Source organism: Dipodomys merriami, unplaced genomic scaffold, assembly GCF_024711535.1.
Source record: "Dipodomys merriami isolate MVZ:Mamm:240054 unplaced genomic scaffold, mDipMer1.0.p SCAF_34, whole genome shotgun sequence".
In the NCBI taxonomy this organism is placed as follows: domain Eukaryota; kingdom Metazoa; phylum Chordata; class Mammalia; order Rodentia; family Heteromyidae; genus Dipodomys; species Dipodomys merriami.
In genome coordinates, this window is record NW_027204937.1 from 6,677,358 (window position 1) to 6,694,371 (window position 17,014).

At 40.1% G+C, this 17,014-nt stretch overlaps 1 protein-coding gene across 4 annotated transcripts in view; it reads left to right on the plus strand.

The window, feature by feature from the left end:
- Positions 1-17,014, plus strand: part of Patj (PATJ crumbs cell polarity complex component) — a 283,552-nt gene that overhangs the window by 23,101 nt on the left and 243,437 nt on the right. For all 4 annotated transcript variants that reach the window (XM_069987179.1, XM_069987180.1, XM_069987182.1 and 1 more), the window contains exons 8-12: positions 5,188-5,403; positions 7,725-7,827; positions 10,553-10,644; positions 12,297-12,438; positions 14,956-15,090. In XM_069987179.1, coding sequence (XP_069843280.1) covers positions 5,188-5,403; positions 7,725-7,827; positions 10,553-10,644; positions 12,297-12,438; positions 14,956-15,090 — 688 coding nt within the window. The remainder of the gene's footprint in view (positions 1-5,187; positions 5,404-7,724; positions 7,828-10,552; positions 10,645-12,296; positions 12,439-14,955; positions 15,091-17,014) is intronic.

Sequence of the window (17,014 nt, forward strand, 5' to 3'; positions counted from 1 at the left end):
ACAAGGACATTGTGATGTGCAGAGTTTCCCAGATTAATCCCATTGAGGCACTGTTGGGAAAAGCCCAAGTCTGATTTTCACCCTTTACTGGAAGGCCTTGTCACTGCTTCAGGTCATCAAGGAGGGGAGGGCTTTGCCCATCAGAGAGCTGTAATGGAGAAGCAGGGGCTTATGCCAGACATTGTCATCTGCCTAATACACATTATTCTAATGTAATCCTCAAAACAGCTTTATTTCCAAATTATAGGTATGGAAACCATTAAGAAATTGCTAAAGGTGGCATAGCTTGGGAGTGACAAAATCACTTCTCTTTTCTCTTAGCTAATGGCGGATGAAATCCCTTCAGCTTTTTGTTTTTACTTTTTGTCGGTCATTGGGCTTGAACTTGGGGCCTTGATGCTGGTCCTGACCTCTTTTGCTCAGGTCTAGTGCTTTACCACTTTGAGCCCCAGCACCACTTCCGGTTTTCTGTGGTTAATTGGAGATAAGAGTCTCATGAACTTTCCTTTTTGGGCTGGCTTTGAAATGAAAACCCCAGATCTCAGCCTCCTGAGTAGTTAGGATTATAGGTATGAGGCATCAGTGCCTGGCTTTTTTTTTTAATGTGAGTAATAGGACATGAACTCTCACTCAGCTTTTTCTCTTGCAGCTGGCACTCTACCATTTGAGCCATACCTCCAGTTCCGGCCTTTTGTTAAACTGGAGATAAGACTCATGGATTTGTCAGCCTGGACTGGCCTCAAACTACAGTCCTCAGATCTTAGTCTCCTTAGTAGCTAGAATTCAGTCACAAACCACCAGTGCCTAGTATCCCTTCAATCCTTTGGCTGAACACATTCATTTCATGCTTGGGCCATTTGTTTCCTGGTTCTTCTCAGTGTTATACTTGCTGGAACACAGGAAGTAACTTTGTGGTATTTAACATCCCAGTTTGTAACACAAGATGTGGCATACACCCTTCCTATTATCTACCTTTGAACAGATTCGTATCCCTCCTACATCCTAGGTGAGCTTTTTTGAGATGTATGGGTGTGGTATCATAGCATGTGAGTTGCATCCATCTACAATCAAATGGATGAAAGTTTGAATTATGGAGCCACTTTTAACCTTGGGCAAATTACTTCTTAGTGTGATTTCATGGTTCTGAATAGTTCCAAGACCACCCTGAGGGTTGATGTTTTGCTAGGAGGACACTCAGGGCTCAACATACGGGTAACTTTATGGCTGTAAAACAGTGATAGCAAAACAGTGTTATTGTAATGATGCTGTGATTACAATGAAAGAATACAAAAAGACCAGCAACAGAAAAGGGGCATGAGATGATGTCCAAGGGAAAGCAAGCTGGTTTCTAAGAGTCCTCTCCCAACAGAGACACATAGGAGCACTTAAATCTTCCAGTAATCCTATTGACAGCTGCCTGCCTGCCTGCCTGCCTTCCTTCCTTCCTTCCTTCCTTCTTTCCTTCCTTCTTTCCTTCCTTCCTTCCTTCCTTCCTTCCTTCCTTCCTTCCTTCCTTCCTTCCTTCTTTCCTTCCTTCCTTCTTTCCATCTTTCCTTCCTTTTTTCCCTCCCTTCTTCCCTCCTCCCTCTTTCTCTCCCTTCATTTTTTTGTGCTAGTACTGGGGGCTTGAATTCAGAGCCTTGTGTTCTCACTTAGGAAGCTTTGCTCAAGGCTGGCATTACTACTACTACTACTACTACTACTACTACTACTTGAACCAGCTGTTTGCTGGTTAACTAGAGATAAAAGTCTTAAGGACTTTGATGCTCAGGCTGGCTTCCAACTTGAATCCTCAGATCTCAGCCTGTGGAGTAGCTAGGGTTACAAGCATGAACCACTGGTGCCTGGCAAAATTGAATTTCTTCTTTGTAGCTCAACCCTTAATTCTGTTTTTTTTTTTTGTTTGTTTGTTTTTGGTCCGGTCATGGGGCCTGAACTCTGGGCCTCGGCGCTGTCCCTCAGCTCTTCAGCTCAAGAGCCACAGCACCACTTCTGGCTTTTTTCTTTTTGCTTATGTGGTGCTGAGGAATTGAACCCAGGGCCACAGGCATGCGAGGCAAGTGCTTTACCACTGAGCCACCTTCCCAGCCCCTCAACCCTTAATTCTGATATTTGCAAATACTTCTTAATTGAAATTATCATCTGCAACACCATATCAGAGGATTCAAGATGCAAATTATTTTAGCCAAAAGCTGTTAACTGATTAAAGTTATTTTTTTCTTTTAAACTATGTAAGTGGTACTGTCAGAATGTGGTACCTTACTTTACTAAGTTTTTAATTTTCTGTCTTCTATTTGGCAATATGCATTTTTTCCTCTTGAAAAATCTGTGGGTTCATAAACTTTATATTTGAATGTTTGATTAGCATACTATATTCTTGAATATAGGAATAGCAATTTATTGACTTACATTGATTTATGACTTTTGTTAAAGAATATTAAAGAACATGTTCACACTTGTAATCCTAACTACTCAGGAAGCTGAGATCTGAGGATTGCAGTTTAAAGCTAGCCCAGGCAGGAAAGTGTGTGTGAGAGACTCTTATTTCTAATTAAACACCAAAAGGCCAGAGTAGAGCTGTTGCTCAAGTGGTATAGGGTCAGCCTTGAGCAAAAAAGCTCAGGGACAGTGCCTAGGCCCTGAGTTCAAGTTCCAGTATCCGCGCGTGCGTGCACGCGCGTGCTCGCGCGCACACACACACATACACACGCGCGCGCACATGTACTCCCTCCCACATACATGCACCCACGCACGAACAAAATGAACTTTGTATTTTTCAGTGTAGTTGCTCAGTAGACAGTTTGTAGCAGTAGAATGTCAATGTGAAAGTATCCATAAAATACAGCCGTTGGGGCCGCTGCAGTAGACAAGGCAGCTGTCATTTTGGTGTCTTTCCTATCAGTCTGATGAATGACTATTTTTGCACTTACAAATTTCCTAGAACACCTGTTTTTTCCATAAGAAGAAAATGTTTGGCTTTCAGTGACAGATGCAAATTATCTACATCATTTTAAATTGAGTTGAGGTAAAATAGGAAAAAAAAATAGTGCCTATGAGGTGACTAAATATAAACTTTGTGGTGTGATGTTGTTTTCCAAGCCAGTTATGGAAGCACATTCTTTATTCTTTGGTCAGATCATATTTTTGTTCAAGTACATTTGGACTCACGGAGGCAGCTTGGTCCTTATTTTTTGTCAGGACCACTGACTTCCTCTTGTTTAGACTTCAGATTTGTTGCATAAGTTATAAAATTACCATTAAAGTAGAGATCCAGCAATTCTGTTGCCTTTGCTGGGGTTTGCTTGAACTCTGCCTGGGTGCTATCCCTGAGCATTGTTGCTTTAGGTTAGTTCCACTTTTAGCTTTTTGGTGGCTAATAGGAGATAGGGAGTCGCATGGACTTTGCTGCCTGGGTTGCTTTGATGTGCAGTCCTCAGATCTCAGCCTCCTGAGTAGCTAAGGTTACAGGCGTGAGCCACCAGCACCCAGCAGGTTCTGATGTTTTTAAAATGTTGCTTTTTTAAAGTTGTTCTTTAAATGACATGATGAATAAAAATGAGCTGTGACTTGTAAGGTACTCTGCAATTATGTTGACATTTTGGTATCTTTCCTATACCATAATAAACAATGTTGAGGAGAACTCAAATTTTCTAATACAATACACTTAGAAAAAAATGCATTTAGAACTGATAAATTATTTGATAAATTATGTCTTGACTTTCTTGTGTATGAAATACACATAAACATCTGCACACATTTCATTTATTGATTGATTGATTGACTGTTGGTCATGGAGCTTGAACTCAAGGCCTAAGAACTGTCCCTGAGCTTTCTGCTCAGGGTGGAGCCACAGCTTCTGGTTTTCTGGTGGTTAATTGGAGATGAGTCTGCTGGACTTTCCTGCCTGGGCTGGTTTCAAACTGTGATCCTCAGATCTCAGCTTCCTGAGTAGCTAGGGTGATAGGTATGAGCCCCCAATGCCTGGACTGTGCACATTTAAATAGTAACAATTACAATAATAGCCAATGATATACTTATTACCTAGTTTAAGAAACAGTACTACATATCCTTGCACTAAACTCATCCAGAATCAAGACTTTAAATGACTTCTATGCTAATGCACAGATTGGATTTTCCCCCTGAACTCTAGCCCTGTAGTGACCCCAGCTATATTCCTGAAAACTTACTTGCATGTAAGATGGGCATTCCAGATTGCACAGCCCCCAAGCTTAAGTCTTAATTCCCCTTCTCACTCACCTGCTTTCTGTAGTCTTGAGGCTGAGATCTAAGGATTGTGGTTTGAAGGCAGCCTAGGGAGGAAAGTTTATGAGCCCCTTATCTCCAGTTAACCAACAAAAATGGGAAGTGGCACTGTGGCTCAAGTGGTAGAGCACCAGCCTTGAGTGAAAAGGAAAGAGAGAGTACTCAGGCCCTCAGTTCAAGGGCCAGTATCAGCAACAACAACAACAGGAAAACAGAATGGCTGCATCTCCACTTTAATGATAATTTTACATCTCATGCAACAAATTTGAAGTCAAAACAACTCCCTAACCAAGGGAAAGTCAGTGATCCTGACAAAGAATAAGGGCCAAATTGCCTCTGTGAGACCACTGGTCCTGAACAGAATTATGGTCTGACCAAAAAGAAGGTCTGAAAAGTAACTGACTCATGTTATTTTGCTCATGCCTTGACTACTCTCTGACGGGCTGCTCAGCTTACTGTTCTGAGAGTTCCTTAGCTTTATACTGGAAGCTTCTATTCTGACCTTCCTTTCTTGAAGGCCAGGCTTTTGGACTGGTTCCTTGCTTGGCTATCCATTGTTCTCTGGCTCTAGGCCATTATACATGAATTGATACCCTGAAGCAAATACTCATTTTAGAATTCTGATTACTTTTCCCATTTGAACCCTTTGTCTTTTGTGTTTTACAAGGAATGCCTTTACTCACTTCCCAATTCAATAATTCCCAAACGTTATATTTTTGTTCAATATTTTAGGTGCCTTCAAAATTCTTGTTATTTTGTCAGAATTGGAAGTTTGTACCTGACTTATGTAACTGTAACCTCTCTGTATATCCCCTTTATAATAACAATAAAAATAATTTAAAAAAACAATTTGGTGGATTGCTACTAACTAATGAAGTTAACTCATTGATTTTTCTGAATAATTTTTCTTTTCTTGGATTGAAGGATGGAAGACTACAGACAGGGGACCACATCTTGAAGATTGGAGGCACAAATGTTCAGGGAATGAGCAGTGAGCAAGTTGCGCAAGTGTTGAGGAACTGTGGGAATTCAGTCAGGATGCTTGTGGCTAGAGACCCAGTTGGCCAAATTTTGGTAACACCTCCTACCCCTACATCATTACCTGTTGCCCAGCCTGCTGCAGCCAACAACTCTGCTTCTGTGAGTACCATTCTTTACAGAAATAATATAGTACAAAAGAAGAAATCCTTTTAACTTGAAGCATTGGTATCAATAGTACCTTAATGATACCCGGGAAACACAAGAATGCAAATTCAGACACTAGCCATATCTTAATCTGTTCCCTCCCTTCCCCTTCGCCTTCCCTTCCCTCTTTCCTCCTTCTTTTCCCTTCCCCGCTTTTTTTCCTTTCCTTTTCTTTCCTTCTCTCTATTTTTTTTCTCTATTCCTCTCCGTCCCCTCCCCCCCCCTTGAGTCTTTGAACTGTGTGTTTCCTTTGTGACAGGAGATATGATGTGAGGGGCAGAGGGAAAAGTGTACATACTGGTCAATATATGAAAATTCTTGTAAATGAAACTAGTGATCATTCTAAGCAGCTAGGATTGCAGATATGAGCTGGTGACACAATTTGTAACCAAACAGTGGTTGTTACTATTTTCTTCCTCTCTGATACTATAGCTCTCTGAAGTCTTGTGTAGTGAAGGACCAGGGAAGCTGTTAGGGAATTTGACTCAATTTTTATTTTCTAACATTAGTGTTTGAAAGAGAGTATTATGGGTTTAGATCTTTATATGTAGAAGACAAGAATGAAAAGTAAGTTTTTTGTTTTGTTTGTTTTTGGGTCCGGTTGTGGGGCTTGAACTCTGGGCCTGGGCGCTGTCCCTCAGCTCTTCAGCTCAAGGCTAGTGCTCTACCACTTGAGCCACAGTGCCACTTCTGGCTTTTTTCTTTTTGCTTATGTGGTGCTGGGGAATCGAACCCAGGGCCTCATGCATGCAAGGCAAGTGCTCTACCACTGAGACACCTTCCCAGTCCGAAAAGTAAGTTTTATTTTTTTTGTTGTTTGTTTTTTGCCAGTCCTGGGGTTTGAACTGTAGTCCTTGAGATTCTTTTTCTCAAGGTTATTTTTTTGTTGTTTGTTTTTTGCCAGTCCTGGGGTTTGAACTCTCGTCCTTGAGATTCTTTTTCTCAAGGTTAGGACTCTACCACTTGAGCCACAGCACAGTACTTCTGGCTTTTTCTGGAGGTGAGTCTCACAGACTTTGCTTCCTTGTCTGGCTTCAAATCATGATCCTGGGATCTCAGCCTCTTGAGTATGTAGGATTACAGGTGTGAGCCATTGACATCCAGCTTAGGATCAGTATTTTTAATATTACTTATAAGACATAGCCTTTTTCTTTTAAACTAAATTTTCTTTATCCTTGTGACTACTTTTCAAACAAACTATAGCCTGCGATTTTTCTTTCCTTATTTTGTTGGTCATGGGGCTTGAACTCTGGGCCTGAGCGCTGTCCCTCAGCTCTTCAGCTCAAGGCAAGTACTCTACCACTTGAGCCACAGCGCCACTTCCAGCGTGATTTTTCTAAGAAGCTATATTAATCTCTTGGTGTTAGTAGAAATTTAGTAGCTTAAAGCAATATCCATTTCTGGTTGCAGTTCTATAGGTCTGAATTCAAGGAAGGATTGCTGGGCTTTCTGTTTAGATTCTTTTAAGACTGAAATCAAAGTGCGGGCCTGCTCCTGGCTTTTCTCCACAGCCTGAAAACGTTTCATCCACATTTAAGCTCATTCACATAGTTGGCAGAGCACAGTTTTCAGGCTGTGGACAAGATCCCTTTTTCTGTGCTGGCTCAGCCAGAACATCTTTCAGTTCCTTAAGACCCCATTGCCACCAAGGTGCTGACAGTGGCTCCTGCCTGTAATCCTAGTTACTCAGGTTGCTGATATGTGAAGATAATGGTTTGAAGCCAGCCCAGGCAGGAAAGTCTATGAGACACTCATCTCTTATGAACCATCACCTGCTGGGAGTGAAAAAGCTGGGAGACAGTGCCCACGCCTCGAGTTCAAGTCCCAGTGTACACACACACACTTTCTCGCATACATTTTCTCTCTCTCTCTCTCTCACACACACACACACACACATACACACTTTCTCTCATATACTTTCTTTCTCTCTCTCTCTCTCTCTCTCTCTCACACACACACATACACACATACACACACAACAGACATACAGACTCCACTGTTTGCATGATCCCTTCCAACTTCAAATCACACTTCAGTCCTTAATGTTTCAAATCTTTTCCACTTCCCTTCCTGGTTTTAAAGGCGCCTGTGATTGGATTAGATTTACCTGAATACTCTTTCTCTTGTCATGTAAGTAGCTCTAGGGATTGAAGTCATGGAAAGCATCATAAAATTTTACTATCACTGGAGAAACTTGGCAACCCTTGCACAGATTGATTCAGGACACATGGTTATGTAACTAAACATATGTAATGAAGTCTGTTATTTCCTTTCAGGAAAATTCTCCTCTTTTTGAAACTTACAATGTTGAACTCATTAAAAAAGATGGACAGAGTCTTGGGATTAGAATTGTTGGCTATGTTGGAACATCTCATACAGGTAAATGAATCATTTCTTTTTGTATTTGGAAATCATTATAAAGGATGTTAAGGTTCTAGACGGTAAAATTAAAGACTTGGCAGATTTTAATTTAGACCTTCAACAATAAAACCATGACTCTATAATAGCATTGTTACTTTCCAGTGATTAGAGAATCTCTTTTTTTCTCTAACTACTTTAATAGCTGGCTCTATAGTTACTAACAAGAGAATTTACTTGCCCAATTCAGTATATAGCATTTGGATTATATCTCTTTTTTGCTAAAGTACATATATTTTGAATATGATAATTATTAACATGTTATATGATGTATTGTGTTTGTGATGAAGTAAATGTATTAGTGCATGTGCTGTATGTTAAGAATGGCCAGTAAGTATTACTACTGTGTTTAATCATGAGAAAAGACAAAACAAATATTAGAATAATTTTCCTTTTCATAAAAAGGGAACATATTGTAATATTAAATACATGGCTCCTGTATCTGAGTAAAATTTCCTCAGCTCTTACCTGAAAGGTTAGCTTTGTTAACTTTCACTGTGAGAGTTTTTCTTTTATTAGAAGAGAATTATTAGGTCAAGTCCAAGTAAACCTTTTTACAAATATTTTCTGGTTACATGAAAATTCAGTTATGAAATGTTTTGATTTATCTGAAAAAGTGGCAAGCTTAGAGTGTTAATTTCTTCAAAAAAATTGTTATTTTGAATAGTTAGAGCAGGTGGAAAGAGCTAATGTATTCAAGTCCTGAGTGAAATTCATGTCAGACTACCATGTGCTATTTTAGCCTAATGAAATACCTTCTTTTCAAGCCTTCAGATTCTTCTAAGTGTGACCTTTTTTTAGATTCTGAATTTAGACAAGTTCCAGATGTGGCAAAAAAAAAAAGCATATTGAGTAGTTAGTTGTCAATAGGTGAAGTCTGGTTAAAGTATTCATAGCTTAGTTCGTAAACTTATGGCTTTGTTCTTAAATAATAGAGAATTAAATGATGGAAACTTTAATGTTTGTGTTACTAAGTCATTTTACTTCTTTGTTCTTAAAACTCAATAAAGTCTGAACATTTTTCAGTTTTCTACTTACTGTATTGGCACTCTACCATTTGAACCACACCTCCACTTCCAGCTTTTTGTGCTGGTCTTGGGGCTTGAACTCAGTACCTGAGTGCTGTCCCTGAGAATTTTTGCTCAAGGCTAGCACAAGTTGAAGGGATATAGTGGAATATAACATCAAAAAATAAGTTTTTTGTTCTTTTCTTTCTTTCTTTTTTTATTGTGAACATACCGTACAGAGGGGTTACAATTACATGGGCAAGATAATGAGTACATTTCTTATCAAGCTTTGCAGCCTTCTCCTTTGTTTACCCTTCACATCCCTTCCCAGCCTCCCCACCCCCCACCCAATCCTCCCCCCCCCCCAAAGTTGTAAAGTTCGTTTTCGACATGACAACTTGTACTTCTCATTGTTGTTTTTCATATTATGGGGAATCTCCAGTGGGATTTTATGACATGTATGTATTATTATGTGGGCATATGTAGGAATATGCAAATGTATACTTTTTCCTAATACATGGCTTTGAGTTTTATTTAAAATGAATAAAAATATAAATATCAGATGATCCAAACCTGTAGTTTTTAATTTTCCAGTTTCCCTTCTAGGTCTTTCCCATAGGAATGTATGCTTTTTATAATAATCAGATTTTAATAGCCATTGTTCCTAGTTAAATGTTATATAATAATATGACTATTTCATGTTCTAGGCCTATTCTTTTTTTTTTTTTTTTTTTGTCAGTCATGGGCCTGAACTTGGGGCCTGGGTGCTGTCCCTCAGCTCTTCAAGTGGTAGGCTGGCGCTCTACCACTTGAGCACAGCACCACTTCTGGCTTTTTCTGCTTATGTGGTGCTGAGGAATTGAACTCAGGGCCTCATGCATGCGAGGCAAGCACTCTACCACTGAGCCATCTTCCCAGCCCCATCTAGGGCTATTCTTGTTTTTGTTTTTGTTTTCTTAAGATCATATGAACTTTTATTTTCCTGGGAGTTTTAAGAAAAAAAATGTTTTATTTTTTGGTGCCTTCACTAGGGCTTGAACTCGAGCCTTCTCGTTCTTGTTCAACTTTTTTTCTTCACTTAAGACTGGGACACTACCACTTGGGCCACAGCTCCACTTTTAGCTTTTTGGTTAATTGGACTTTCCTTTCCCAGTTGGCTTTGAACTATGATCCTTAGATCTCAGCCTCCTAAGTAGTTAGGATTATAGGTGTGAACCACTATTACCTGTTTTGTTTGTTTGTTTGTATTTCCTGTGTTGTATAGTCCATGTGAGTACTGATTGAACTGCTTCTCAACAGGAAGATGTATTAGAAGACTCTTGTTTCCTGCTATGCAGGGTGGGTGGAAGGGAGGCCATGGAGGGCTGCTCAAGCCCCTGAGTGGGAGGCATGGAGGTGGGCCCTTCTGGGCTCCCTTGGAGATTGGGAGTATATTTCATCAGCTTCCTGTACAAATTGCTTTTCCAGAACAGGAGTCATGATCAGTCAAGTCATTTCAAATTCGGGTCACTCACAATGGTGACAGTTTGAAGGAATCCATCAATTCCTCTGCTTGTGTTCAAAATAGTATTTATCAAGCCTCCAGTCAGCCTCTTCAGCTAATTAACCTCTTGATATGAATTTTGCAATCAAGGCCTAATTAGAACTTTCTTCCTTTCTCCCTATGTCTGTACCTTCAGGGGAGGCTTCAGGGATTTATGTGAAAAGTGTCATACCAGGCAGTGCGGCGTACTACAATGGCCAGATCCAAGTGAATGACAAAATAGTTGCTGTGAGTAATTGCACTCTTTTAGATTTCCATTGACTTGGGGAAAAAAAAAAAACCCAGAAGTTTTCTTGTTTATGTCATAGTTAGAGAGGAGGGTGGGTGAGTGGAGGTTCATAGGTTTTGAAAATATTATTTCCTCAGTTACCGTAAAATCTTATTCATTTGGCCATGAATAGCCTGAAGTCTGACTTTTTTTTCTGTGAGTGAAGAAACAGATCACTAACTATATTGATGTGGAAAAAGCAATATATTACGTAAATGGAAACAAATATATTTGAAAGGTGTTCTGTTCTACTAGGAAGTTATTTTCCATGTCAGGTGCCCATGGCTCATGCCTGTTCAGGAAGCTGAGATCTCAGGATCTTGCTTTGAAGCCATTTTGGGCAGAAAAGTTGGTAAGACTGATTTCAAATTGGCCAGCAAAAAAGCCACAGGTGGAAACGTGGCTCAAATGGTAGAGTGACAGGATTTAAGAGATAATGTTAAGGCCCTGAGTTCAAGGCCAAGAACCGTGTGTGTGTGTGTGTGTGTGTGTGTGTGTGTGTGTGTGTGTGTGTGTGTGTCCATATAGATGTATTATATATAGGTATTTTTTTCAAGTCTCTTTTTACTTTTTTTTTGGGGGGGTGGTTCAGTCGTGGGACCTGAACTCTGGGCCTGGGCGCTGTCCCTCAGCTCTTCAGCTCAAGGCAAGCGCTCTACCACTTGAGCCACAATGCCACTTCCGGCTTTTTTCTTTTTTGCTTATGTGGTGCTGAGGAATCGAACCCAGGGCCTCAGGCATGCAAGGCAAGCACTCTACCACTGAGCCACCTTCCCAGCCCTCTTTTTGCTTTTTACACTCACTCATTTCATGTACAATTAATTAAGTAACCACAAATAAGTTCTTTTTTTTCTTTTATGTGTTAGTATTGGGGCTTTGAACTCAGGGCGTTGTTCTCTTTCTTGGCTTTTTTTTTTTTTGTTCAAGGCTGGTGTTCTATTGCTTGAGCCATACCTTCACTTCCAGCTTTTGCTGGTTAATTTGAAATAAAAATCTTTTGAGGGCTGGGAAGGTGGCTCAGTGGTAGAGTGCTTGCCTCAAATGCACGAGGCCCTGGGTTCGATTCCTCAGTACCACATAAAAACAGAAAAAGTTGAAAGTGGCCCTGTGGCTCAAGTGTTAGAGCACTAGCCTTGAGCTGAAGAGCTGAGGGATGGTGCCCAGGCCCAGAGTTCAAGCCCCATGACTGACAAAAAAAAAAATCTCTTGAATTTTGTCTGCTTGGGCTGGCTTCAAACCTGAATCCTTAGATTAAGATTAGTAGCTAGGATTGTTGGCACGAGTCACGGGTACCCTGCTCATTAATTTTTCTTTTCCCCATCTCTTTGTGAAAGTAGTTTTTTTACTTCAGTAATTTTAGGTACACTTAAAATTGAAATATTTTATCTATATGAAAATAAAACTTTTACTACTTAAACTTTATTTCCCCCATTTAGTGGAAAAAATTCATGTTACCTATTTGCAGAATCTTTATGTTTATATATACAATATACACATACAAGAGTTTTATAGAAACACAGTATGGTAAGATTTGAATCTTCACCATTGCTGTAATTAAAAATGGAGGTGGTTACCTTGAAACCTTTGATGGATTTGTGTGTTACTGTTTTAGGTGGACGGTGTGAATATTCAGGGATTTGCCAATCAGGATGTGGTAGAAGTATTACGAAATGCAGGGCAGGTGGTACACTTGACCCTTGTGCGCAAGAAAACATCCCCAGCCCAGTCTTCCTCTGAATGGCCTTCTGACACAGGTGATTAATGCCACCGCTCCTCTCCCCTCCAAAGAGCCAAGGTTTACTAAAGAATAGTGAAGATATGCTCTGTGAATTTGAGTAAGAAAAAAATAGTTCATCCCGTGTAACGTGGCGAGGGAGAAATTTGTCAGCTTGTCTTTGTTTATGATAATGTGATAGGGTGTGCACTCTGACAAAGCTCTAACAGCTACTTAATGGAGGTAGAAATTACTTTTCAAAAGGCCCCTGAATGTCATTTGTTATTCCCTCTCTCCCTCTCCCTTCCCCCCCCTCTCTCACACACACACACACACACACACACACACACACACACACACACACACACACACACACACACACACACACACACACACACACACACACACACACACACACACACACACACACACACACACACACACACACACACACACACACACACACACACACACACACACACACACACACACACACACACACACACGGACCAGCACAAAAAAAATTTCCCAGTTGCTGAGAAATATTTTATATTTTATCTTCCTGTTCCTTATTAAATTCTTTCCCCCTTAAAACCTCATAAAATGGAGGCCTAAATACATGCATTTCATGTGTTATATTTATCCCTCTCCCTCTCTCTTTTGGAGTGTATGTGTGTTAGTGTGTATATATGTGCAAGGGCTTGACCTCAGGGCCTGGACACTGTCCCTTAGCTTTTTCACTCAAGGCTGTCATTCCACCACTTGAGCTACAGCTCCACTTCTGGCTCTTTGCTAGTTAATTGAAGATAAGATCTTATGGACTTTCTAGGTTGGCTTCAACCATGATCTCAGACTCCTGAGTAGCTAGGATTACAGGAATGAGCTACTAGTGCCTGGCTTCTTTGGTTTCTTCTTTTCTTTTCCCTTTCTTTCTTTCTTTCTTTCTTTCTTTCTTTCTTTCTTTCTTTCTTTCTTTCTTTCTTTCTTTTTCTTTCTTTCTTTCTCTTTCTTTCTTTTCTTTCTTTCTTTCTTTCTTTCTTTCTTTCTTTCTTTCTTTCTTTCTTTCTCTCCTTTCTTTCTTTCCTTCTTTCCTTCCTTCTCTCCCCCCCTCCCTCCTTCTTTCCCTCCCTCCCTCCTTCCCTCCTTCCCTTCCTTCCTTTCTTCCTTCCTTCCTTTCCCTCCATCCTTCCTCCTTTCCTCCCTTCTTGTCAGTCCTGGGACTTGAATTCAGGGCCTGGGCACTATCCCTGAGCTTTCTTTTGCTCAAGGTTATGTACCACTAGAGCTACAATGCCACTTCTGGCTTTTTCTGTTTATGTGGTACTAAGGAATTGAACTGAGGGCTTCATGCATACTAGGCAAGCACTCTACCAGTAAGTCACATTCTCAGCCCTTCTTTGGTTTCTTAATCTAGAAGAATCTTCCATCTCTGCCTCTATGGCATAGACTTTTGGAAGGGACTAGCTCATTTTTCAATGGAATGTCCCACTTTTTTTTTCTTTTTTTTTTGGCTGTCATGGGGCTTGAGCTCTGGGCCTGGACACTGTCCCTCAGCTCTTCAGCTCAAAGCTAGCACTCTACCACTTGAGTCACAGTGCCACTTCCAGTTTTCTGAGTGGTTTATTGGAGATAAGAGTCTCAAGGACTTCCCTGCTTGACTGGCTTTGGACTGCCATCCTCAGATTTCAGCCTCCTGAGTAGCTAGGATTACAGGTGTGAACCACCAGCGCCCGGATAATGTCCCACTTTTGATGCATTCTTTTTGGAATTATTTAACTTCCTTTTCTAGCTGTTGTTTCTTCTGAGTTAGAAGCTAAAACTAAAGTGAGATTCAGGTTAAAACTTCTACTGAGAGTATAGGGCTAGGCATGGCTCAAGTGGTAGAACATTTGCCTAAGACTCAAGTTCAAACTGCAATACTTCCAAAGAAACAAAAAGATCATAAGCAATTAGTAATTATTTAACAAATAACCATAGTTGATTCTTCATCTTTTCTTATGTTTAAGAGATTATCGATAGGGACTGGCTGAAATGGGAAACTCCTGTCACTTTATTTAGCTCAACTGAGCAATGGAAGGCAATCCTCAGTACCCACGGGAGTTTCAGTCACCTCATTGCATTTTATAAGGTTACCTAGGTAGACTTGTTTGCTGTACACATCATAGTGTGCCAGAGAGATTTGTTGGTTATGTGCCACAACTAGAGCATAAAACTTTGGCAGTTGTTTCTCTTTCTGAAGGCATATTAAAAAGCATCTATTCTTCTTTGTCATAGATTCAACTTTGCTTTTCTCTTCCATCGACTTGTTCCCCCGCCTCCTTTTTTTTTCCAAACATTATTAACAAGTTTCTTTTTGGAACTGACTGGTTCCCCAAGGGGATTTTAGGTCAAACAAATCATAGATATAAGTTACCTGAGCTGCTTACAATGAAGTTGTGCAAAGGAAAGCAAGAGTGACGTAAATAAAAATGAAATAAACTTAATAGGAGTGAATAACTACAGCACTTAAATATGGCCATCACCTATCAGTGGTTGAAGTGAGCAATTCTTATTTTAGGAACTGTTGTAGAACCACCCAAAACACCAGTCCTCTGTCTGCCTGATGCTGTGGACTCAGAAACGAACCTGGATGAAGATGAGGACAATGGAGAAAGCATATATAAGGACAACATACAAGCCTTAGACAAACTGGGTAGGCCCAAAGCATTTACCTTGTTCACCATTTCTTCTCTTTATAGCTATATAATGTGAATAATATTGGAGACATCGTGGAGGTTTAAAATGGGGTTTTCTTAATGGTGAAATCGTGATATTTTGGCAGTAGGATACCAAGCATATTTTGTTTCATCTCTTTTTCTTTAATGGTATTATATTCGAGTGCTTACTCAGTAGTTTATAGTATTTTCCCTTTCCTCCTTCCCTCTCCCTTTTTTTTCCCTCCCCTCCTCCTTCCTTCTTCTTCTCTGTCCCTATCCCCCTGCTCCTCCCTCTTCCTCATTTCTTTTTTGTACCAATACTGGGACTTCAACTCTGTACTCTCACAGAGTTGGCCTTTTTGCTTAAGGCTGATACTCTACCACTTGAATCACAGCTTCACTTCTGGCTTTTTGCAGGCTAATTGGAGGTAAGAGTCTTACAGACTTTTCTGCCCTTGATGGCTTTGGACCACAATCCTAGGATCTCAGTTTCTTGAGTAGCTAGGATTACAGGCATGAGCGAGCAGTACCTGGCACTATCTTATTTCTTGTTCTTAGCATTTCTGGTTCCTGCATGTCTCAGTTTGTACATTATTATTGATATATCTGTCTCTGTAGATTACATCTATCTCTATCCATCTAGCAGTGTTTCCTTTTCCACATAAAAATTAATAATGTATACATTTTTGTATGTTGTATTTTTAAATTTTTTTTATTATCCTTAAGTAGTTGTATAAGGGACTTTCAATTCAACATGTAAGTTTATGAGTATAATGCTGCTTAGTCAGTGTCACCTCTTCCCTCTCCCCCATTTCTCCCAACCCCCACTCATCCTCTCAATTTACCTGGTTTCATTTTCATATATGTACATTAAATATTATGACTATTTGCCCATCCTTCCTCTCTTCATTTGTATTTGTTCTCTTTTTATTGCTTTGCAACGTTGTCCTTTTGCCATGTACTTTGGTACTTCACTAGTTATCATGGTCTCCCTTTTGAAAGCATGTTGAGCCCCATCTACTTCCCTCCAAGGGAGCTGGGAAGCTTTGTCATGTGGAAGTCCTGGAATGCTCAACACCATCCAAGTCTCAGCTTTCCTTTGTCCTGTCTTGGGAAAGAATAGCCTGAGGAAGGTAGACATTAACATCTCATTCAATTTGGAAACCTATGTTGTTGTGCTTTTTGACTCAGGTAGATAACAATTAGATTTTGCTGTTTTAATTTAGTTGAGCCCAGATAACTTCAGTGAACTATCAGGTGAAAATCAAATACATTCTTTTTTTTTCTTTTGGTGGTACTAGTTGTTGAACTTGGGGCTTTTTACTTGCTAGGCAGGTGCTCTACCACTTGAGCATGCTCCCAGCCTTTTTTGCCTTAGGTATTTTCTGAGAGAGCCTCATGTTTTTGATGAGCCATCCTGAACCATCATCATCCTATTTATATTTCCTGGATAGGCACTGGTTGAGATGGAGTCTCATTAACTTTTTTTGGTCATGCTGGCCTTGAACCACAGTCTTCCCAATATTTTCCTGCCAAGTTACTGGGATTACAGGTCTGAATCATTCATTTGGTCTTGTTTTTGAGGTAGTCTTACTGACTAGCCTAAGCTGGTCTGAAAGCCTTGATGTCTTGCCTTGGGCTCCCCAGTACAGAATCTGTACTTCATGAAGAAACTTAACTATATTTTAAAGTTAATGCATATGTATAAGAGAGTTCCACAGAGGTCTTCCAACAGCTATGAAGTTAGCTTTCTTTTTTGCCTATAGAATAATTGTTTAAGATAGTCATGCTATTGTTCTGTTTGATCATTGATGCAGCCTAAGATTTACTGAGCTGTTGAAAGTAAAATTAATCTCTTTCTTCTGGCACTCAGGCCTTTGTGCTGTGCTCTAAAACACATGACTGCATTTCCATTGTGTA